At 44.6% G+C, this 25,593-nt stretch overlaps 1 protein-coding gene across 1 annotated transcript; it reads left to right on the top strand.

Annotated features, from left to right (window-relative positions):
• Positions 1–4,891: 4,891 nt before the first annotated feature.
• On the top strand, positions 4,892–7,551 carry SNTN (sentan, cilia apical structure protein; the record flags this gene model as incomplete). The annotated part of the gene is made up of 4 exons (XM_082059871.1): positions 4,892–5,001; positions 5,627–5,661; positions 6,441–6,580; positions 7,393–7,551. 4 exons carry the CDS (start codon positions 4,892–4,894, stop codon positions 7,549–7,551), a joined length of 444 nt encoding a protein of 147 aa, XP_081915997.1.
• Positions 7,552–25,593: the final 18,042 nt, after the last annotated feature.

The following is a 25,593-nucleotide window of genomic DNA, read 5'->3' as shown; positions in this document are numbered from 1 at the left end:
CATTATCAAGTATAGAGCTGTGGAGGAGAAGCAGGTACCTCTGCAAGTGTGCTGGGGGAGGTGGGAGCACAGGACGTTCTCTCCAGGTGTCTCAGAGGCCAAAGAAGAGGCAGCTTCACAGGCTGGTTGAGGGTTTCCCCATTGCTCTTGACTGGGAAGGGGATGCAGTTTGCAAAGCTGCAGCATCATACCCTGCGTAGGGAGATACTGGAGAGAGGAGGGAGCATGGCTCTGAGTACCCAGCAGCTCTGCAGCCTGCTTTGCTCCCAGCCCAGCACAACAAGGATGAGTTTAGATGCAAATCCAGCCCACAGAGCTGTGCCCTTACTTGACAGGGTATTTTTTTGTTGTGCAATACTTTCCCAATGACTGATCAAATCTCCTTCACCGTGGCCATCGTGCTGCCCATAACAGAGCCTTGGTGATAGCCAGGACTTGGAGAAAGTTTGTGCTCCTGTTGCATGAGTTTGTATTGCAGTTGCCTGACCTGATTAGGTTAATTATTTCCAATTTGTATATGCTCTCAATCTGAATGAGCAATTCAAGCTCTAGTCCTGAATTACTCTTGGCTGAAACTCTGATGTACTGATGAAAGGAGGAGTCACATTCAATGTGCATTGCACATCTCTATAGTCTCCTCCTGACAGTGTATCCAGTTTTGTGGCTAATATTACAGACAGATAAGAATTACTGTGTAAAAACTGCCACATATTGTTTCATCCTTTTCTGAAAAAGTTCTTCTCATATAATGGCATAACATGTCATAAGCATTTAGTCCTCTGTCTACTAGTTTTAAGCTGGATTTGAGTCAAAATCTTTATACATGTGAATGGATGGGCTACTTAGCTTATGCTCTCTCCCTGACTTAACTATTCATTTTCAATTTTTCTTTTTATTCTCTCCTTCTACTAAACTCAAGAGCTTTTCCTCCTGGAATTTTCTAACAGCAGCAATAATCAGTATTTTAGTGTTAATATCTGGTGCTGATTATCCCATCATTTGTCAATGCCATACATCCTTAGTAGGAAGATCTTCGCATTTCTATATGAAATTTAAATAGTTCAGCAGGGAGGCATCCCATTTGTTGCCTTTAGCTACTGATTTCTTTCTTACGTTTTTATTGTTGTGTCCTTGTTTAATAAGATTTTAGGTTTTTGTGAATATAGCTGCCTTTTTAGAGTCTAAATGTCCTGTAATGAAACATTTCTCAGAGGAAAAGTTATTTGGTAATAGTATATTCAGCCTTCTGGAAATGAACAGCGTACAAAAAATGTTTGGCTCGTCCCTTACCCATTAGGTTGTCAAAGAACCCAGGGGAGCTGGGTGCCTGCACGCAGGAGTCCCCACAGCCACGCTGCTGCCTGGCAGCCCTGTACAAGGTACAAGCACGTGTTAGCCAGGGTGCTGTGCCACAGCTGAAAAGTGCCTGGGCGTGAGATGACAAATGATGTCTCCCTGCAGACAGGTCAGTTCTAATAGCTTTTCTTAAATGTCATTTTACCTGCTCTGTCCTCAGCAATGGGATTCGTAATCATTCATGACCCCAGAGCTGAATTCCAGGCTGAGTTGAGCTGTTTCCCATGTGTATGGATGGGGAAGATGGGCTGACCTGTCCATGCCTCCCAGCTGGGGTGTCCCCTCACCCTGAACCCAGCACAGAGCCACAGGGTAGCTCTGCATTGCCTGGAGGAGCCTGGTCACGGGTTAGTCATCAGCCACTGGTCAGCAAACTGCATCCAGCGTGGCCAATGCAGATAAATAGTGGTTCAGATTTCACCCTGGTGTGAAATCAAATTGACTATGAAGAGACACTTAAAAAAAAAAGCTGATGGCCAAGAGGCAAATGTTCCTGGGACACACAGCACATCATGCCATCCCAGCACAGATGAGAGCAGCAGCAGCGTGCACTCCAAAAGGCATGAGGATTGAGAAACAAATGGGTAGGAAACACTCACCCCGTGATTTTATTTATGCTCCACATTCCCTGCCTCCTCAAATAAATGTAGGTGTTCAATTTTTGTTTTGTTTTTCTGGATGCTTAGTGGTATATTAGTACTGGTAAACCAGCTACTAGTGAGCAGGAGCTAGTTTGACTCTGTGACCAGCAGGGTACAGTGGCCATTAGCTAAATTACAGTTATGCAAAGCAGCTGCTTCTTGCAGTAACATGGCTGTTGATGTCTTGAGCTGGTTAAATCCCCCATTAACCTGTACTGGGTTGTTTCTCCTATTTGCATGCTGCTGTGCAGAAGAGGAGAAGGTCCTTCCCCAGCAAGGCTGAGCCCACTTGCCTGGGGGGGCTGGTGTTAAGAGCTCAGCTGTAGGGAGCGCATTAGACCTGCTGCTTCTGCTGGCTTTTCCTGTGTTAATTAATTGATTTCAAAGGTATGGAGAAAGACGAAAATACTATTAGGCTGTGGCAGCCAGTACTGCTTTGGGTGAAGATGGAATGGGGGGCTTCTCAGTCTTGGCTCTTCAGAAAAAAATACACCTATCATAAAAGATCAAAATGACCATATTCTGGTCACAAAGAAATGAAGCTATTACCTCCCTGGGTGCAGGTTAGCAGTATTTCTCCTTCAGCTGTTATAGAGTTCACTGAAGAAATGCAGTCTGGGTGGCTGATGGTGTGAATGCAGCTCCAGTTTGAGGTGTTCCCTTGTGTCCACATGCCCTGGCTGTGCCTGCCCAGCGCAGACATGCCTGCACCTGCCCAGCCTTGCAGGGACATCTCCAAGGGAGCCCGGGCTCCATCACACACAACCGTTTTGCAATGTAAATCTTCTTGAATTGCACAAAGCACTTAGAAAGTAAAATAACAAGCGTGGAGACTGTGGCTTTTTTTCAGTGTCAGTTATTTTAAGTGAACTGCCTGTAAAGATTTTTCAGTTTTAGTTGTTGGGTTGCGTATTTGGTGCAGACAATATTGTTAACGTGTCAAATGTGCTAAAAATTGACTGATAAAAGCACCTGGATATTTAAAACATAAACAGAGTGTATCAAAATAGATGCAGAGCAGATGGCCTGGCTCCCTGCACACCTTGCTGACCAGATACTCGAGCACCACATACAGCCAAAATCTTGCTGTCCTCAAAGCTGATCATCTGCAAAGGCAAGGGTTATCCTCATGGAACCCTTCATCCGTCAGGCACTAATGCTCCTGCAAACGTTAATTAGTGCATCCCAGAGGGATAAGGTACCCCAGGCTTGCTTGAACTTGTTAGTACCCCAGCAAAGCAAATCACCTGTTCTAGAGCTCAGGCTCTCAAAAGTCGGTAAGATTAAAAAAACTGTGAGCTGAAATCTGATCTCGGGTGGAAAGACCCCAACACACAGAGGGCTGGATTTACCAGCCAGCTCAGAGCATGGCCTGTAGCTGATAAACATGCAACAGAGTCTGTTTCTCACTCTCATTTTTACCTTAGATGCTAAGACCAAACATTACCATTCAGTGGATTAACCAGGATGTAAGGCTTTTCATGCCTCCTTGTATGGTTCAACAGATGTGAAAGGGAATTATCACTTCAACATGATATCAAGACTCAGGGTTTTTTGGTTTTTGTGTTTTTTAAGGTGATGGTAGATTGCTAAGCCCGAATTCTTGTTTAATTTTAGTGTGTTAATTGATGGGATAATGAGCATTGATTATATGTGTTTTGGCTGCGTCATTGCAATTACAGGCTCTGTTTTATTCATGAGCCAATCCAAAAGAACGCGCTAGAGATCTAAGACAGCTTAAACCTCTCAGAAAAAGCTCTGAATTGTTTGAGTAATGACACTCTGAGATGGAAAATTAAAGGTTCTCTTTTCCCATGCTTTTTAAGATAATTAAAATCCAGGAACAGTAAGGTGGTGAACATCCTTATTCATTAGCCTTCAGTAATTTAGCTTCTACTAAATGAGGAAAACATTTTAATTCTCTAGGCCATCTGTTGCAGTCTCCTTTGCATGTCCTGTTACATAAAGTCTCATCCTGGGTAGTTTTAACATCAGTATTGTCTCCTTTCACCAGGAATGATGGGCTGAATGAAGCAGTTGAAGTCAGGACCTATTAACAGACCACCCTGGGATTAAAACAACCGCTTGGTCTTTTAGGTCAAAGTTATCCCATCTAGACACCTCTAAGCAAAAGATCTGCAGGGAGGAGACGGTGCACAGAGACAGGCAGCAAGACAAGCTGTGTGTTTTCGAATAGCGATATCACTGCCAATAAATAACAAAGTTCATCGGAGCCCTTCCAGTTCCTCTGATGTGCGACTGCTGTGCCATATGGCTCGGTGCTGCTTTGGGAAGCAGGCAGTAACCACGCCGGTAGGAACCCAAGCAGAGGCTCCAAAGTGGATGCTGCTTTGCAAGTGGTTTGGAGGAAGAACAGATCTTCTCTTTGCACTGTGCTAGGGGAAGAAATACTAGACCAGGAACATGCCTACCTGGGATAAATGCTGGGTCAGGATTTGAGAAACACTTGGTTTCTGACTGTCTATAGGAACAACTCACTTTATAGCTTGGGGCAAGTTACATTAGCCCACACTAGAAAGGTTTCCAATTAAGATGATAATGTGTACAGCTGAATGGATTCCATGTCTTAGTTATTCCTGATGCAAAGTTACATCCCTACAAATCTAAGAGGATTCAGGCTCCATTACTTTGGTTTGTTTCTGTCAAATTCTCACACAAAATAAAAGCCATGCCACTTGCCAACCCAGCAATGCTGCCTTATGGGGGCTGTTTTACATTGATGTATTTATCCGGCTCCATGATCACCAGATAGCATTTACATTATTGATAGAGCACGGCTGCAAGCAGCTGCTTTCACAGGGCAGAGCTTGAATTCATCTGTTTGCTATTTATTACTCGAGTTGCTTAGAGATCACAAACACCCCAGCCTTGAGATGTGTGGCTGCAGAGCCAGTGTTCCCAGCACACAGCAATACTCGGTCAATCAGCCTGCTCCTGCTTCCACGAAAAAAAGCCCTTCGGCTGCAGCAGGTATGGCCAAGTGGTAAGTCACGCTTTGTTTTTTGCATCTCTGGTGATCTGCTGTTTGTCTTGAAATTCACGATCCAGGTTTATTTGTGTCTATCACAAACAAACTTTTGCTGTGTGTTGGATGTTCTGTAATTAGTTTCCAGCACTTTAGCAAAAGTAAGCAGGCTTTCAGTTTTAATAAAAAGCAGGGAGGAGCTTCTTGGACATGTGAGTCCTACTGGAAATAAAATCTGTGTGTCTGCCCCAAATTGGGAACTCTGGTGAGTGGGGGATGACAGACCCCTCTGCACTTCCCTGGAGATGGGCTTAAAACTGAGAAACTTCCTGGGGCAATTTCATGTTCTGAAGAAAATACCTGGAGAACATCGCAATGCCTCTTTCAAAATTACCCGATAAGTGTTTTTAATAACAACTCCAAGCTACTTGCTTAGGTGAGGAATTAGGAGCTGTGTGATGTTGTGTGCTGCTTGTAAAGGCCATTTTCCTTTTTGTTGTGAAGGAAAGCCAGTCTCTCTTTGAAAGCCCTGAGTTTTCAGGGTATTAAATGAAACGGAAATGAGCAAACTCATTCATGAAGAAATATATACACATACAATTCACCAGGTGATAACTGTGTCTCTCTTCTCTCTCACTACCAGCATACCCATAGCCAAGCAGCTGGCATCAATAAAAGGTAAGGGGACCCATATGTTGCCTCCTGGAGGGCTCAGTTCTTCCAAGGCCATAGCCTAGGTGTGATAAATTCTGGAGATTTGGCAGAGCTGTGGAGGCTGTGCAGACCCTTGGTTGGTGGAAGACAAGAGGGTCTTGTGAGTCCATCCACATTGTGCTCCCGTGTTGATCTGTGTCTCTTCTTCTTCTTGCCTTTCTGTTAAAAATCACAACCCTGTGTGTGGTGCTGTTGCTAACTGAGGGTTATGAGTGTGCATTCTTTAGAACATGGCTTAGCAGCGAGGGAAATGAATCCACCCAAAACCCCAAGTATACCATAATGCTGAAGTGCAGTGCTGATGCTCAGATGTGGGCATTTCTGTTCAGTCACGCTTCCCAAATGGGCCACTTTTTCCCTGGTACAGGATCTTGGGAGCCCAAATGCACCCAGGAGGTGGCCAGAGTGGCTGGTCCCTGTGGTGTAGCAGGTCCTTGCTGGATGCCCAGGGTGGGGACAGACCAGGTGGGTCTCACACATCACTCTGCATTACTGCCTCAGCTCTGGCCAAAAGCTTCTTTTCAGGGTGTGTTTCCATGGGACACGAGGTGTGCTGCTGGCCCACTCCAAGTAAAATCTGGGCCAGCTCCCCTGTGAGTATGAACAGTTTGAGTCTCATTAACTTTAATGAAACTACATAGATTTCCACCCACTCAGGACGGTTCTGACAGATTCCTTTCAATTATATCTCAAATGCCACTTTTTCCAATAGGCTGATAACTTTTTTCTTTCCCCCCAACTAGCTCTAGGAAAAGGCTCAGACCTTGAAAAAGCTTTTGCTACCGTGGCTTTGGTGTATAACAACTCTGCTGACCCGGAGGGCAAGCTCAGCAGAGCTGACACCAAAAACCTGCTGCAAACCCAGTTTGGGAGTTTCATACAGGTGAGGGGGTTTGGGCAAGTGGGTGACACTGGGCCAGCGCCGGTCGGGTGCTTTGGGAGCAGGAATGGCACCTTGGGCTCTGTCCTGCAGCTGGGTGGGCATCAATCCATGGGGTTACCCCAAGAGAGACTTCAGTGATTTGGTATAAATGTCTTCAGTGGATTAGTTGCTTTATGTTGAACCTGTGTCTGACACAGGGGTAAAGGAAGGGGGGACAGCAATAAACCACAGTTGGCATGCCTGCTTCCATTTTTTTTAAAGAAAATTGGGCAATTTCAGGAAAAAAAATGACGACAAGAGACTGTATTTATGAAGAGAATAAACCCTTTGCATTTAATTAGGTGTTTGGTCGTTTGCCAGAGCACTGACCCAGTATGACAGTGGTTACTGGTGGGGCTGTTGGGAGAAAAGGAGCAGAAAATGCCTCCCCATAGTCACTCACCCTGGTGTCAGGAGCAGCCAGGTATGGTGGAAAAACAGCTGCATTGGCGCTGGTGCCTGTAAACTTGGAGACTTTTTTTCTGGCAGTTACCAGCTATGTTCATCACTACCACATTTTCAGTCATGACTAAGTGTATTTTTAAAAAAGTGTTCTGAATTCAGGTGGAAATTTTGGGGTCTGATTGTTCTGTCTGGTTGCAATAATATTTCTGTTTGAGTTTCTTGGGATACCTTTAAAAAAACTAATATGAATGTGTGCATAAAAACCTGAATGGGAAGATAGAAAATACATTAACTTTTGATAGATGTCTGTCTTCTTTTTTTTTTTTCAGATGATGCAATAAAAAGGGTTTTTTTAATATTCTTCATAGGGCCAAGAAAACAAACCAAAGTACCAGGAAATAATTTCTTCTCTGGATGAGGAATCGGAGAACAAACTCGATTTTGAAGATTTTATGATTGTGCTAATCAGTCTCAGTCTAATGTCTGACCTGCTGCAGGAGATCAGAGAAGTGAAAACCACAAAATGATCAGTGTTTTAAAAGAAGAAATGGCTTGGCACTTTATAAGGAAAGCAGGAGTGAAACGCACACAGACGTAACACCTGTGCTGGTGCCTTTTAAATGGAATAAAGTTTTGTCTAAACCTGGCTGAACCCACTCCTATGTAGGAATGGTCTGTGGAGTGAAATACTGGTGCTCTGGGTTTTGTGATCACTACTTGTGCTTCGGGAGGTTGCGATCTGGACCAGCTCTTGGTGGGTCCCAAGGCCCCGCACCAGTGAGCAGGTGGGTGCAGACCCCAGCCCAGCATCAAGACAGGGAAAGGCAACCCGTGCTCTCCCAGACCTCTCCATCATCTCCGGAACCATTGTGGGGAGACGATGGGGAGACAGCTGCAAAACTGTGTCGCCCCGTCTCTCTTCAGGGTAGCAGCACACGGGGCTGGTCAGCTCCCCAGGGTTTTCCTGGTGAGCTTGGGGCACTTCAGCCCTGAGCAGGGTGATACCAATGATGGGTTTCATAATTGTCAGTTGACCACAAAATCTGTTGTAGCCTTTGGTAAACATTAACTTTAGTTTGCGTGGTTTCCAACCCACCCTTTTGAAAGGAGCATTTATTTATTTTTATTTCCTCCTTCAGCTGACCTGTTCATTCACTAGGGAAGAAATCTCAAGTCCAGTGTTTGCAAGGCATCTTTGGTAGTGCTGTGCTTGTGTGACCAAAGGGATGACGTAGTTAAAATGATGGTCAGATGAGTCTGTTGTTTCGTGAAACTGTGTAGAGGAGAAATCCGATAAGCTAAGAGTTGGTCCAGGCTAAGGATGGTGAGGAAAGAGTGCCTGATAAAGTATGTGTATTGGAGCTGAGTGATACTGGCAGTGGGCTTGGTTAGGACCAGAGCCATAGTATTAAATGCTCATCATCCTAATCTTTGTTTTGGTTCCTACCTATAAAGTTGTGGCTCAGAGTCAACATTTATCACACTGTTGTGGTGGGATCATCAGCTGATACTCCTTCTCTGGGGTAGAGAGATGGGCTGAATGTGAGAATCCCTAGAAAGCTTTCACATTACTAAAGTAAAGAAAACACAGTACAGCCCTGAAAAGTTTGTTTGGCAGCCACTGTTGACATGAAAGCATACATTTCCTGATAACCCTCTGCTACAACAGACAATTTCAGAACAATATTGTGAAGCCAATTAAGAAAGAGTTATTTGAAATCACTAAGGTCCTAACACAGTTTCTATTATTGCTGAAATGTTTCTTTATCTTGCATGACTTGAATTCATGACTTAAGAGCCTTTTATCAGATCAATTTGCTCTGTCATCTCATTGTATGCAAACCCTTTTTATTCTAATGCAGTGTGTTGTAAGCCAGCATCCTGAGTCCCTGGCTTCAATCAAAAGCCCCTTGTGCTAAGCACAGTGAAAATCCAAAGAAGCAATTCCTGAACAACTCAATAGCAAAGACATTTAAATGATAGGGAAGGAACCAGAAGCACAGAAGAAACAAGTGCCTTTCCCAGCACATGTGGCAGAGTTGGAACTGGATGCACAGAAGATCATGGCTTTCCAAGAGGCACTGTGATGGTTTTTGCAAGAGTTTTTGAACAAAATGAATGGGATGTGAAAGGCTTGATCTGCATCAGTCCTTGAAAGTCCCATCTGATGCTCAAAAGCCGAAGATGCACTTGGAAGAGCCCCAACATCTTATAATTAGGAGTAGGGAGAAGTTTGCAGCTCGGCTGTGGAAGACGCTCTTTTATTAGCACAGACTCTTTGTGGCTGCCCTGAGCACTCTCAGCTAACGGCTTTGAAGCTGATCTGGCATAGACAGTATGTCTGGCTGCATCCTTGGGGAGCGAGCTAAAAGCTTGCTTAAAAGGCTACTGTTGTGCTTTATTTTGTTCCTAGCTTGCTCCTATTGGAAGTGCTGGGAGTTCATCATCGATTTCTCATAGCAAAGCCCACACAAGTGCCAAAGAGTTGAGCAGGAAGCTAAATTGGTGATATCCGCAGGCTCCTCTGCCTCAGAAAGTGTGAACATCATATCAATATCTGATACACCCTAGAACATTAAGAGCAGGTAGTCAAAACCTGACCTCTGTGGGTTTGGGGCTGGGTTAGAGTTTGTGCAACTGCACTGTCCAGGTGTGAATAGCCACCCTGGGAGGCTCTGCAGACTTTGGATCTAAGTTTAAGGTTCTGTTCTGAAAGTCTGAGTCATCTCTGCAGTTACGTGAGCTTTCAAATGACTGCCAGAGGAGAAATGAGGGTCAGGAAGAGCTTCAGCCTCAGGTCTTCAGCTTCCATTTTGAAATATCAGCTCAGGAAGGCAGGTTCATTCTCATGCTTTAACTACAACACCTACAGCTTCTCATTGTGACTTCTTACTTCCTATCTGGCCTTAACTCCAAAGCCTGCTGAACCTGGAAGGTTTTGGAAATCCAGCATTAGTCTAATCTCTAAGGTGCTTCCCCCAGCTCACAGGGGAGCCCTCACATCCAGCCTGCTGACTTCCAGGGGTGAGTCAAGGCAGAGTTTTACATGTTGAGCTTTCTGCTGGGAGCCTAAGGCCACAAGTGCTGTGTGTGCAATTTTGCAGAAACCTTTCAGGAAAGAGAAATATGCTCCCCACTGGTCTCACCGTTATTGCACCTTCAGTAAGACCTCCTGTCCGGGACACTGAGGAAACCTTGTGGTCTGAGAGACATTTTGTCTCTCTAGTCCTCCCTCAAACTAAGTGTTGTGATAGTTTTTCACATAAAATAAAACTTGCCTTGGTAACACATATTTTGCAAGTGTGTGATGGAAACTCCCCCCAAGTATTTCTGTGTATCATGGTCCATGAAAGCCTCTCAGCAGCTGTTTGCTGTGTCCACTCAAGTAGTTATTGCAGCAGGTCACTTCGCAGAGAGAGGCAGAGGTTTGTATCATACCACCAAAGTAGCAGTTAAATTGTGGCTACATGGTAGGAAAACCTTCTTCAGGAATGTTGGAATGATTCATAAAGATGCTACATGGTGCATCCCCTTAGGAGCTCACTACAGAGCAGATGAAAAGCTTTGTCCCAGAATTATGCTCTCTCCAAATTGTGATAGTTTGTGAGCCACAAAGGAGCACTCTTGAAACATCTCCTGGAAGAAAAAAGATCTTTGTTTCAAGCTCAGTCAGGGAAGCTAGATAAAGAAGAGATGGTAGGTTTTTATGGCTTTCTGAACTGACAGCTTTTAATTCCTGCTTTGACTTTTACTGCAGTCAGCGGTTTACAAGGTTTCCAGTGAAGATATGTCTTCTCTCCTCACTTTGTTCATCGGCTGTTCCTTTATCCCGCAAATGTTTATAGCCCTAGTTCTGAGTCCTCCTCCAGCGAAGGTAAACAGCAAATGATGTTCAACAGTCAGATATATCAGGCTGCCTCTCTAATCCCAAACTGCAAAAAACAGCCATTAGACATAGATTCAGAGCTACAGGACTTATCTTTTATTCATTGTTATTGTAGGAGTGAGTTTATGCTGTGCATCGCCATAATGATAGTCAGTCCCAGCACGTACACAGGAGGTGAAACTGTGATCCCCAAAACTGAACATAAAGAAACCCATGGGATCAACCCAAGTCCAGCATCAGTTGTCTGTAGCAGAGGCTGGTTGTCCATGTCTAGTGTAGTGCCTTGGTCATCATTCTTCCCATTCAAAAGTCCCAAACAGGCCAACTAGGAAAGGATCTGCTGCGCAAAGAATCACAGGTGTTGCTCAGTTCTTCTGGGCCCAAATGCAGATTGGGTTTTGGAGTGAATGAGTGTGTAATGGCTTGCCAAAAAGCCATTGAGTCTCAAACAGGATCCCCACTGCCCAAGCTCAACCCCAGGTGATGGGTCCTCATGCAATGGCAGCACAAGCTGCAGCCCCTTACAGGGACACCTTCACATATCTGACACCCACAGTGCAACGCCTGGAGCCAAGGAACAAATTTCCATTTGTGATTTCCTCTTTGTTTTATTACCCTTGCCAGGATCCAGCTTTATTAATTGCTATCTGCTGGACCGATGTCTAGAGAAAGACAAAGCTCAACACATTCCTGTGAGGCTGTTGCTGAAATAAATGAGAGGCCAGGACCTCTTGGGTGGAGGGAAGCAGCTCCTCAAGAGGGCAGCCCAAACGGATGTACGAGTTCATCAGTGGGCAAATCAAGCCCCTGCTTGTCCTGAGATGATCAATAAATGATGTACAGGATATCAGGAGCTCTTCCACCCTTGCAACCTCCTGCACACAGCAGCATGTGGGCCTCCAGGCATGCTAGCATCACTGGAGCACAGGAGAACAAGCATCATGGTAAATGATTTTTGGTGAAAGTCTTGCCTTGCTACACGTGGTTCCTGTGCGGCTTGTTAAGTATTAGTCAATGTTACAAAACATAATATGAGCTCTTTGGGAAGACAGCTAAAGCTAGGACAAATCTTTGACTGGGTAAATCGATAGGTCTCTGCTTGAGTTTGAAAAACAAAGCTCGATAGTACTGGAAAGAGTCCAAGTATTCTTATAGTAGGGACAAGTAGAAAGATCTACAACCCAACCCTGAGACCTTTCCTTCTCTTCCAGTGGTGGCCCAGAGAGTCCTCCCCCCACTTCTCTGGTTGTTTTTCCCAGGACTATGAGACTGGTTTACTTTGACACCTGGGCCTGTGGGAGGAAGCCTGTGTACAGATGTTGACCTGTTTCCCACATTTCCTGGTTAATTTTTCTTGATATGGTTCTTCTGCCTCCACCCTCACATGATGCTCTTTTGGGGTTTGTTTGGAAACAACATGCACAAGTAGAGACATCCAGGTTAGGCACTGTATGACAGTTTGCTTTTCTAAAGCTGTCAGGAGCAAAAACCACATGGGGACAGAACATCAACAGGTAAACATCTTTTTCCTTGGACACTGTAGCTGCTGTCACAGCTCCCCTGAGTTTATATCCCACTATGTGCATTTTGTAGGGTTTTGTCTCATTAATTAACGGAAACAAATTGCAAAATTACCTTCTTATTAAATTGAACTCACTATGAAAATAAGGCTGATTACCTCCCTGACAAATCTAATTAGGCAGCTACAACAATAATAAAGAGCACAAATTAAAACCAGATCACACTAGATGTGACTTTGTCAAATGCTGTGTTAACTGTGGCCAACATATACGACGATTAAATGATATGGAAAAACTCTGTTTTTTCTCCTCTTCTAAAAATCTGTTATTTTCCTAGAGGAAGAGAAGTTGATATAAAAACATCACATTAATAACCAACACAGTGGTTTCTTTCCAACAGCAGCTATTAACTTGCATGTTCTGCAAGACTCAGCCATTACAAGGCTCTTTATCTCGTCTCTAAATTTATGTTTGTAGTACACATAACCCAAGGTTATTGCAAAGCCTCTGAGGAAGAAAAAAGCTCTATTACCTGCACATATACTCCTCAATTTGTCTTTCCTCTTCTGACTTTTTTGTGCTTGGAATCAGCTCAGCTGAAATCAGAACACAATTTGAGAGCAATTTGCATAAGAATTGTAAGGAGAGGCCCACATAAATTAGGCATTAATTAATGAGCACCTAAAGCCTTCTGGTGAATGCATCCTGAGATGAAGCAGTGCTGGGAGTGCTTGAGTATACATGAGGAAAAGAGTGGGTAAGCATATTAAATAAAAGAGCAATGCTTAGTTCTTCTTCAATATTTATTACAGCCCTTGAGACAGCAGGAGAACTGTGGTCTCTTTATCGCTCTTAGAGGATGAGGAAAGCTGCCACTGTAGGTTAAAAGGAAGGCTCTTCTATATGAATTCATCTAGCAAACCTCAGACCATATTGAGCTTGGGATGCCAGACTCTGTTTGAGGAGCAATGGTGCTGCAGCCTTGCTGGCCCTGAGGAGGGAGAGGCTGTCCCAGCCTGGGCAGCACATTGGCACAAAGTGGTGCTGGGTTGGGTGTTTGAGGACTGGGGTGGGGATGAGCTGCTGATGCCCTAGGACAGGTGGGCAGTGGCTTGGAGATGTGGTGGAAGAGAAATGTCTCTTCTGCCTGATGCAGGGTCGGGAGGATTTACCTCCTTTGTGAGAGTAAAGAGATAACTCATGCAACAGGAGAGTGAGCTTTGGACCTAAAGGAAGCTCAAGGTTGAGTCTGGAGACTTTTGAAAACTGAAGTGACTGTTTTCTTATGTTGCTGAATGCATATGTTTAACACAGTGGAAAATGTCTCCTAAGGAAACCAACTTTTAGGTTTACTGAGTAGCAGACATGCTCTGGACATGGCTGCTGCCCCCCAGAGATGTTATAGCTAGAGGAGCCTTCAAAAGAGAACATTTTGGCTCTAATTCTCTCCTTTCTTCTACCTCAGACAAACATTTAGCAGTTCTTCCTTGGGCATCCAGCTAGGAGCTCTCAGCTGCTGAGTGATTCAGATCAGCTCTGAAATTCTGATAAAGGGAAAACATTCTTTTTCTGGAGAGCTCTTTGGAGGGAGGTCAGGGTGCTGGACTTCCCAGGCTGAGCAGACAGAAGAGCTGTTTCATTCTGCCTGACACGTATGTAAAATGTCTCCTTGCACCAGACATTTATTAATATAGAAGGAAGTGAATGCTATTAATTGGGGAAGCGGGGGTGGGGGGCTGTCTTTGACGTAACTCAGTTGTGAAACTGTCTTGAGTGCAAACCTTGCATCCTGGTTTAGGAAGGTCCAGTCTGGCCTTGCTTCTTTTAGTAAGTGTCAAGAGCTTAGGAAAGGCAGGACTGTCCCCCTGAGCTAGAAGTCGTGTGAGCTGTCTGCATGCTCTCATGCCACCTTGGAGTGTGTTGCTATTGATAGTTATTTCATTACAAGATTCCTAGGTAGGTGTATTCATCCTAATGAGTACTATGAGCTAACAGGGGCCAATAGGCACTTTAAGATCAATTGAAGTGCCCAATCAGTTTGTTAAAATAACAGACTAGAGCCTGAATTATTAGCTAACAAACAAATGAACTGAAACTGTTATGTTTTTGACCCCTGTGCTACCAATTCCTGCAACATCTCTGGTGTCTATAACGACTCTTAAAAACACACGCTGCCCTCGTGGGCTCTTCTGGAAACTGTTGCGTAGGTCTGGGCAGAGAGCGGCTGTCCTGGTGTCTGTCTGCCAGACTTGCTGCGTGGCTGTGATGGAAACTGGATGATGTTGCCCAAGCGGAGAACAGGAGGGTTTGGCTTCTGGGATTGTGGTGGAGCTTGGGCTCAGGGTTTAGCACTTAGTTTGTTCTGAGGGAATGCATTTAACTTGCTGCTAAGGCGTTTCTGCTGTCATTGCTCCATGACCTCTGCATGTTGCTGTGTTGCATTCGGTATCACTAACTGCCTCCCTCCACCTCTGCCGTGTCAGTAGCTGGTGCCAAGTACCCGGGGAATGGCTGCAGCAAAGGGGATGGTCATTAGCTTATATATATTTGTGTGTGTGTGTGTAAAATATACATGTTTAAAATAACATATAATTTGGCTTATAAATACACAAGTTATATTATACATGTAATATGTATAATATATAACTACTAATATGTAAGCTATATATAAAATATCTCTACGTGTGCATATCTCTAGTATTCACTATCCTGGCTTATCTCACCTACAAACTTTCTCTTGCTTCCAAATGACTTTTTATGCCACTTGTGACTGCAGTGACCAGTACAGATCCCTGGGTACATCCCTCCTCTATGGAAAAACTGGGGTTTATTCCTACCCTCATGGGTTTTGGTACTTTATCCCTCCAGTTGATAATGCATTAAAGGATTTTCCCTCTCATCCTGAAACATCCTAGCAGCTTTAAGTGCCTTGGAGAGGGGGTTTTGTCAAAAGCCTTTTGGCATTAAAGTGCTGCTAAATGGAGCAGGCAATCAGGCTGCTGGTTGCAACTCCTCTTGCCTGATGGTGTGATGGCATCTTCCCTTACCAGGACCCATCCTGGTCCCTCCCTGATGCTCTTCATGACAAAGCTTTTCCCCAGTTTTCCAGATACTGAAGCTAACAGGTCTCCATACTCCCCCAACCTTATCCCAGGGATTTATCTTGAAACTTGGTATCATGTTTGTTATTTCTCATAACTTTGGTATTGATGTTAACAAGGGAGGGGTTGTCACTCTACCACATGCGGTTGTGGCTAGCATCGCTAACAGAAAAATCTTTGAAAAATAGCTTTTTTTCTTTTTAATCTGTGAGCTGAGTAGTAGTTTACTGGCAGTAAGAGTGTAGAGGTTACAAAGCCAGCCTTTTTCATAGTTTACTATTTCTCTTTTCTCCTTCCTGCTAGTGAGAATCCAAAAAGTGCCGTATAAATCATAAAGGTTTGAGTTTTTCCTGACATAGACCAATTTTTTTTTTTAAATCTAATTTTTCAGCAACTCTTCCACTTCAATATAGCCCATTAGTTTATTAGGAGATGAGAGAAGCAGGGCCATGATGATAGCAATACTTGCTGGTTTGTCATTTAATCTGTAGTACACTGGTGCATCTCACTGAAGGTAATTACCACAGAAAAGTCATCGGCTCCTTCTCAAGAGACCCCTTTCACAGGTGCATGCGGTGGAAACCAAATGTCATGTCCCACGCGATGTGTGTTCAAGTGAGCTCTGAGACGCTGCTCCAAAATCAGGTGTCTCAATTATTCTTTAGTTAATGGTTCCCCCGGGGTGTAAGGAAGGCTGGGACTTGGGAGCCTGTCAAGAACTACAAGGCAAAAAATATTACAAGTGGTTTATGTGATTTACAACACCAGACGTCCTGGAGATGCTCTGTGTGGACACGGTTTCGCGGATGGGCACAACCCCAAATCCTCCCCTGTGGTGAGTGGACTGACTCAAGGAGCAGCCAACAAAACCCCAACCAGCTGAACACCCAAAACCCATGCTGTAGGGTGAGGAAAGGTGAGCAGTGACCTTCCTGGGGCTGCCATGCTGCTGGTGGAACTCTAGGAGACATACTGGTGATGAATGGAACCTGCACTGGGGTAACTGGAGTTACACACTGAGATGTAGAGTACAATACGACATGCTCTCCTTAAATGTGTGCTAGCCCAGCCAAATCCCAGTGCTCTGCTCATAGGCCTGTGACAATGGTGCAAGCTGCAAAACTCTCCCAACACCTGCCATTTGGAATGAATATCCTTACATTAAGTACATTACCACATCTCCTGCAGCCACTGCACTGAGCCCTCTCCTTCCATATGCTTCAGGACATACAAGCCCAGCTCCTGGCTGTTTGAGATCACTGGGCTAAGAGACCCTCCTGAGTTTCCCCACGCACACACCCCGCTCCTCCCAGACCGGAGTTTGGCCCAGGGACTGTCTTCTGCCTGCTGTGCCCCAGGGTGTGCACACTGTTGGCCAGAGTATTGAAAACAAAACTGCATGGCATATTTAACAAGCTTTTTTCCAACAAGTTTCCTCTGCTTTACTGCAGGCATTCTTAATTTGATAAATTAATGTAAGGCATGCTAATGTACCAGCAAAGACAGCAGGCAAAGATCTGTGTGCTGATCTCTGCTACAACAGATTTCAACTGCACTGCTGAGCCTGGTGCGTGCTGATGCCACTAAAAATTGCAATAAAGATAACAGCAGTATCTGTGCTTGCCTCTGAAGAAGATGCTTGTGGTTTTTCATTTCTCTTCTGCCTCTGGGATATGACTGTGAGCAACTGTCTTTGTGAGACAGGAGCAGGCTGGGGGGAATCTGCTCCCAAGGGCACAGGGCAGAGGTGCATCCTCCCAGCAGGTACAGCCTGAGACCCCGCTGTGGGTCCCCAGCTCACTGCAGGGGTCTTTCATTTCTGAAGAGATCAGGGGAATGTCTTTCTGTGTCTCTAGCTCAGTGCAATACAGGCTTTGCAGTGCATTTTATTGAAACTGTAGCTAAAAGAGGCTCAGACCACCTCTGGCAATACCACAGAGGTGTTGTTAGACCAGAGGTGACAGGCACAGAGCTTTTTTGCTCCAAATATATACTTTTTTTTCTTTTTCCTAGTCTGTTTGGTTTTTACCAATGTGTTATCAGTTCCTGAGTGGTGACGCTATTCCTTTTCAAGCGTGTTTCTTTTAAAGATGTGGAATGGTTTTAAACTAAAACAGGGGACATTCAGGTGAGACATGATGAAGTTTTTTTTTTTTTTTTTTTACAATGAGGGTGGTAAAACACTGGTGCAGGTTGCTCATACAGGTGGTAGATGCCCCATCCCTGGGAACAGTGAAGACCTGTCTCTGAGCAACCTGATCTGGGTGAAGATGTCTCTGCTCATGGCGGGGAGGGGGGGAACACTAGATGATCTTTAAAGGTCTCTTCCAACTCAAACTCTTCTATGATTCTGTAGCCTGCTGTTGGCTCCTACATCTGCAATTCATCTGCAGATAAGGCTCTAGATTTGAAGACAAGTCAGTAAGCTACATCCTCCTGTTACTGGGCTTGGAAGAGGCCAGGCTAAAGTGCTAAGGGTGGTGATGCCTCCGTCCTGATATATTTGAATAGATAGTTCATTGGCTCAGGCCTTCCATGCATGATCTATATAAATAGAGGTATGTTGCTGGGGTAAAGGAAACTCCTATTGTTTCTAGAAGTAGCTCTCCTGCGGTCACTGTATACAATGATGTGTTGGTACTTCCACAGCATGTAATAACAATTGTGGTTTGCTTATTGGGAAGCAACTTTACAATTTTGCTGTCTGCTTGAACTTGCCCACAGCAAGCTCTCAAATGATGCATATTGAAATGGAGCCACCTCAAGATGCCTGTGCCTAGAGAGAGACCTCCAACCAGAGAGGACAAGATTGCTCTGTTGCTATTTTGAAAGGTAAATGACCTGACTGTGAGTGGCTGTCTGTTCACAAAAGGAGCGTTTAGTCATTTGGCATAAAACAGAATGTCTAAACCATTAAGGTGTGCGGGCTTTGCTGTGCATAAATAAGTTACAAATTAGGGATTCTGAATGGCTGCTCACCCCTTGTGTGCAGTGCTCCAAGTGATTACTGTTCTCCTCTATGTCTAATCAAAGATCCTCAGCTCAGAGCAAGTTTCTAATTTAAACACTTGAGTACAACATATCTCACTAAATTAAATAACCTTTACCCAGACAAATCACTGCAGGAATCTGTGTCTCATACGCAATAGATTCTACCCCCACTTTATATGTGACTTCCCCCGCCACCCCCTGTCTGTAATACAGCTTCTTCTGAAGAGTAAATTATTCCTTATATAAACATGAATAACCTAGGCTTTGCAGTATTGTATCTTCAAACATCTCCTTTCAAGAGGTCTATGAGAAAAGGCAGAAAGTACCCCGTAACTTTAGACATAATGCATTGATTTACAGGGTCTCAGCCAGCACCTCCTACACCACCCCTACCCCAATCCCCCCCAGGCTAAAATCTGAGTTACTTTGGAACAGGATTTGCAGTAGGTCATCTTTGCATGGGGGCATCCAATAGCTGTCACCACTGGTATGTCTTGCAGCCTCTGTCTGTATTGCAATACTGGAGTAACTGTTTAAATAAAGCATGTGTGTGCAAATATTAATATCATAGCACTTCACCCTTCCTGTATAAACACACATTTATGCAAATAATTGGTAAACAAAGTCAATAGGTGGCGATCAACAGAGAGAGTACCTCCAGAGACTTAACAACATGTACAGCATCTTTCCTACACTGCAGCTTGGTACCAGCTCTTGGCAGTGCTGTCTGTGGGGCTGAACACCGACCTGAAGCCTGTCCAATGAAGAAACCATGCTACAGCTGTCTCTATTCCAAATTACTTTGTTTCTGTATATAGTAAAAGAAATATATTTCAGGTATGCGAGGCCAATTAATGCCTGTAAATCAGGGGTGTCAAGCTCATTTTCACCGGGGACCACATCAGCCTCACGGTTGCCTTCAAAGGGCCGAATGTAATTTTAGGACTGTATAAATGTAACTACTCCTACATTTATATACAGTTCTAAAATTACATTCGGCCCTTTGAAGGCAACTGTGAGGCTGATATGGCCCCCAGTGAAGATGGGTTTGACATCCCTGTTGTAAATACTAGCTCCTGTGCCTGACCTAGTGAAAGCGAGTGTGCCATGCTTGTTAAATGGTGTCACCCAGCAAAAGGTACATCCTGGGGGTGAGGGATGCAAAGGGAGCATCCCCATGAGTAGAGAGAGACACGTAATATGGCTACATGTGTGCAGGGGGAGAGTATTGCCCTTGCAACTCTTGAAAAGGTTGGCTTTGTAGGGCTTCTTTTTCCTTCTGCAGAGGCAGAGACATCTCAATCAGCTGTAAAGCAGCTGCTGAGTTGCTGCAGCGTGCAGATGAGCACATCAGAACACAGCTGACACGAGCTGGCTGGATTGGCTGAGCTGGGAGCTGCAGCCACTCAGTAGATGCCTGAGAGGTTCTGTAGCCATCATGGAAGTGGGTAGGGGGAGCAGGCCACAAGTGCTGCATTTGCTCCCAAATAAGCTGTGTCCATGGGTAAATCAGAGTTAGGGGTGTGTATGTTCAAGCATTTAGAGTTACAAACACAAGTTTTTGGCTCAAGCTTGAAGTTATACAAACATACCTTTGTGCTGCCTTGAATCTGTTCATGTCTTTATGCTTGCTGCAGTCAGAAGATAGTTTTTTATAGGTGGAGGTGATCAGTTAACTGGCTTATCCTAAAAGGGTAGCAAAGCAGACATTTATATGCATTAAAATATTCAAATATATGGTTTTAAAGATTTGTGAAATTGTGGTTTAAAAGGGATTCTTGGCATGGGACCTTCAGATGGGACCTTCTGGGACCCTGTATGGATCAGCCTTGTGCTTTGCTTGTGAACGGTCTCTCGTTGCCTTTTCCGGCTTTTTTGGAGCTCAGCTGCTTATTGTCTTGGGAAGAGCTACATCTTCCCTTCTGATGTTTTTTTGGCCAGGTTTCCTTATGGAAAGTGATGCAGTCTTGCCAGTTCTGCCAGGCACAGGGATAGTGGTTGGACAAAACCTCTCTGTGCCTGCCCAGCTTTGCTGTGGGTAAAACCCAGCAGGGAGCCAGGGGCTCGTGTACAGAGCTGGGTTCTTCCTCGGTTATGACGGAAGAGTTTGAAGGCATCTGTGTTAAGAACCACCCGTATCTCATGTACAGTTCATCACAGAGCAGAGCCAGTCTCATTTTATCTCTGCTTTGATAATCTTTCTGCTTGTTATCATACCCCTACCTGCACAAAGCTGGGGGAGCACATCCAGCACGTGTGCTGCCTTGGTCACAGTGAAGAGAGGGATCATTACAGCAGCACTGTGGTCTGAAGGAGAAGTGTGATCCATCAGTAAGGTGGTAGCAGAACCAATGTGGAGCTGACAGAGTCAGGTGATGAGCTGCAAATTATATCTTAATAAGCAGTTCATTTACAAAGCGTTTTCAAGGTTTTTTTGTCTAAGCGATCAACAACTCATCACTTCTGGATGTGTATCCTTCAGACTAGAATTGTTCCTGCCTTCTGGTTTTGATCTAAACCACGCGCTGATGAGTGAGAGAAACATTTTTAAGGACAAGAGGATGGTGGATGCCATATTTCTGCTGTAAACTTTGAATAAGGAGGCATGTGTTAAACTCATGGAAATTTTGTGAGCATCTCTCGGAAACGCCAATCTTTCATTGGCATGTGAATGATCTTTAATAATGAATAAAGCTGTTGATGTCCCAAGACAAATGTGAGGCTATAGTTTGCCAAAGCAGCAGATGCTGCGTTGCATCCCATTGTATGTTTAAAACTCCCAGAAATGGCTTCTTGGCAAAAATTTTGCTTTTCCACTAGGTGATACTTCCTAGAGTTGTTTCATTCTGTGAACATCTAGCTCCTCAGTAAAAAGCAGAGAGCACTAGAAGTAGGATGATACTTTCTGGCTGTGAAATGAAAATGTTCTGACTTCTTTCTCTCTTTTTTTTTTTCTTTTTCTTTTTTTAACAGAAGAAAGCATTTTTTTTCCCCTCTGGCTTCCTTTAATCATTAAATACATTTCAATTGAAACATAGTTTTTTTTCTTTTGACTTTTCCTTCACTTTTTCCATTTCACCGAGGCCACTAACCCCCCACCAAGATTATTATAGGCAATACCTGCATTTTAGTGCAAAATTGCCCTGGGAGAGACTCCACCTGGTTATTCTTGTTCTTGTTCCCTGGGATCAGAAGGTGAAAACCCTCCAGTTCTGTTGTGTAGTAACAGATTGACCTTTGTAGCCTGCTGGCCATGCCAAACCGTCCCCTGTGAGCTCGTCGTGGTTTAACCTTCAAACCTGCTGCCTTCCCTGGGCAAGACTGTCACCATCACTGCTGTTGTGAACTTCTCGAACAGAGGTGTAACCTGCTTTGCTTGTGATCGCAGTGGGAGCAAGAGGCTGCTGCTCTAGCATGGCAACATTTTATTTTCACTTTACAATGGCATAAATGAAATAAAAACCCCTCATGACAGTTGATCACCTGGGCAAAGTAGCATCAAAGAGAGATAACTACTTGGTTTTGCTCTGGATGATGTTTTTTTTTTTTTCTGCTGCTTTGTGAGCTTGTGTTGGTCAATCTGCATCCCAGTGTCTCCACATCACATGCAAACACTACAGCCTGTGAACAGAGGTTGCAGTGACCCAGAACAGCATTTAATGTAACAGGCTGTTTGAGATGCCTGGATTAGCAGTCCACACACAGTGTTGGTGGCTTGGCTCTGACACCCTTGAAATCCCACCAGGATGTTTGAGGTCTGAGTCTGCAGCTCTTCATGGTGTGTTGTGTGTCTCAGAAGGATGTGGTTTCATTTCTTGTGTAAGCATGTTGTGAAGGATGTGGGTATCACCTGGCTGGGGTGTCCTTATCAGCAACCCCACTGCTGCTCTTTGCTGTCACCTGGGTCACACTTGCTGTTTCTCAGACACCGAATTGCACCCATGGGCTTGGCAATAGCTGTGTGGTTTTTAACCATGATAATAGAAATGAAACAAGCACTGTTAGTAGGCTCTTTATCTAGCCCTTCTACTACATTTTGCTTTCTAAATGGAAAGTAGGACTCTGCTGTGTTACACAAACATGGTACTAGTTCATCCAAAAGAAATGAGCGACAACTCGCCTCTAATTGCAGCAAGCTCAGGAGAGCACGAAGCACATTACCAGATACTATCTGAAACTGCAGAGCTATTCAAGTCCCTATCAGAACAGTTTAGCTGAAAACTGTTGAGGTTTGTCCCACCAGTACCACTGTCAGATACAGTTGCCTTTTACAGAGAGGACTTGCAAAGTTGCTGCTCGTTGCTATTCTCTTCAATGCCAGTTGTAACCTGTCAGGCACTGATATAAAACAAGCTGTTGGCACTGTAATATATAGATTTATGCTACCTTTTGTGTGTAGCACATATTCTGTAGACCACATGAATCTACATAATCAATTTACTCACTGCAAAAAGCTGTAACTCACAGGCCTGACATGACTAAAGTATTAAAACTCCCTAGACAGGCACTCCCTACCATCTAGACAGCCAGATATCTACAAATTTCACCTGCTATTTGTCAAGATGATGGATTTCCTTTGACGATGTGGGTACAGCCCAGGGCTGTCACATTCAAACAGTTTACATCTCTTCTTGCCATATGAAATCCAATGTGTTAGATTATTTTTCTCAGGAATTAAACTGGGAGAAAAATGGTATAAGCACTTTGACCAAAGGTGCTCTGGGGGCCTTTAACCCCCATATTGGCTACTGATTGACAGTCAGGAGTCTGTTCTCCATCATTTTAAACACAGCAATCCCCTGTGGAGGCAATTAGAGATGTCTGCAGGGCTCCAGCCGGCAGTGGTGCTTTATGGTGGGAAGCAGTGGACAAATGTCCCAGTTAGGACTGGTACAGGGGGAGACTGGAGTTACAGTTCCAGGCTTGGTGTGCTGCTGGTGGAGGAAGAGATGGAGGAGTTGGAGATGGAGGAAGCTTGTTGGCAATGACAATATCTCAAGACACCTCCCATCAGGTGTATTGGCCACCACCTCTCTGGTGATGTCCCAGCGAAGCAGATGTGAGAGTCTCTGCTGATTGCTGGAACTTCTGAAGTTTAGATTTGCTTTATCGACCTGTTTGACAGTCTGCAGACCTTTGCTGTCTCATTATGTTAAATGCAATTGTATTCCCCCAACTTTGGAACCCCGTGTCTATTGAGTTCTGGAGCTCTGGGATGCTTTCTCTCCTGTCTCTACTCTCTCTGGTGCACTCAGGCTGTCCTGAGCAGCTCTGTAAGCGGAGAGAGAGATGCTGCAGCTGAAAGAGCAAGGTGACAAAACTTCATGGTTTTGTGTGTATTTGGGGGAGCTTTTCAATTGTGTTGATCTGTTAGCAGCTTTTCAAAGGACTTGTGTATCCCAGTGTCAACTAAGGTAATAAAATATTGCTTGTAGTCCATTGTAATACCAAATCCTTCCAAAAAGGTATCATTTGTTCAGGAAAATGGGATAGTAAATGAAAATGACGATATGCTTGAAAGCAAGTGATTAGAAGAGTGTAACTGAGCTGTGTCAGAAAAGCTGTACGAGGATCCTGGAGGCAAACAAATAGCTGGTTGTTCATAGGAACTTCTGTATCTAAGATTAATGACAGGAGGTTAGTGCCATCTTGCCTCAGACCCTTTTTTGGCTCTGGGACTCTTGCCAAAGTTTAGACTCCCATTCTGAGTGTTGACAGGCGGAGAGAGTGCTTCAAAATGTGTTATGGACATAATTAGTTACTGTTATCACAGTTTTCTTAATTAGAATATCATAAAAAGGGGAAGTGTGATGATTTACACGGGGAAGATCGGAAGAGCAGCGATTCTAAAGGCCAGAGACTGAATGCCAGGGAGAGATATAAAGGTTATCTGCCTTTTGGATGAGGGATGGTGCTCACCTGGAATATTCAGGGGGATGCCTGGAGGTGCTCTCACTGATGACTGAACTTTTTTTAGCCAAATGACACAAGCCTTTGTTCAGCCATTGCCCATCCGTCTCCTGCGGGATGGCTCACCCGCTGCCAGGATCCTTGCAATGCTGATAACTTGCAAATGTTAAAAGGAAGCTTATTTTTTAAAAGACAGCAGCTTCTTTCATAAGCTACATTTTTCCCCGCTGTTTCTAGAAAAGAGAATCCAAGGCATCAGAGTTATTTATTTTCATAATTGTAGGGAGAAACCAGAAACCTATTTTAAAAAGAAAGCAAAAAGCTAAAGAAAACCCAGTTATTTTACTGACGCCTTCTCTGGCAGTTCCTCAGCAGGGCTGTGCCTCACTTCTCAGACGTGCCAACCTCCAAAAGGCAAGGTGCCACCTTGCCAGGAACACGGCTTCAGCCCTGGCTGCTCCCAGCCTCCACACCTGGTTGAATGCTGATTCTTTAAGCTGTTTTCCAAATCTCTCAGACTGGTGAGGAGTCCAGACCAAGGTATTTACAGGTCTGGCCGCCCCTGCCATGCAGGTCTGCTTTGCTGCTGAAGGGAGGAGTGTTTGACTGGCTTTGAGGCCAGTGCTCTGGAGGATGAGATGCCCTCAGTTACTTTGGGGGGGCTGTGGATCAATAAAAACGCAACAAAAATTGTCACTGATTATCAAAACTGGCACAAACCCAAGAGGTCTTCTTGAATGGGTTGGAAACTGTGTATTTTGGAGGTTGTTTGCGTGCTTTGATGTTCACATCTGGGCTGTGCTGTGTCCCCTGACACATCTGTGCCCTGGCATAGAGAAGCACATGCAGAGGGGATGTAACTCACAATCCATAAACCTGTTTCTTCAGGTGCATTAGTCCTTTGCCTGCAAGTAGTGATTAAATTGTTCTCGGGGAACCTGAGGCGCAGCAGCCCACATGTGTGCTGTAATCCCAGCTGAGCCCAGCGTGCTTGCAGCCATGCGCTGCACCTTGCTGGCTTGGGTGGGTGGGCATGGATGCTCTGACCCCTGAGGAGGATCCCTCTGCCCCAAGCAGAGGCAGGAACCCCTGGCAGTGATGGGGCTGTGTTTTATGCTCAAGGGAGCATCACGCAGTCAATAAATATGCCTTGCACAGAGC

This window comes from Streptopelia decaocto (genome assembly GCF_964273445.1).
Source record: "Streptopelia decaocto genome assembly, chromosome: 8".
NCBI classification, from domain to species: Eukaryota; Metazoa; Chordata; class Aves; order Columbiformes; family Columbidae; genus Streptopelia; species Streptopelia decaocto.
Note: the sequence above shows the minus strand (reverse complement) of the source record. Positions and strands in the feature narration are given on the sequence as shown.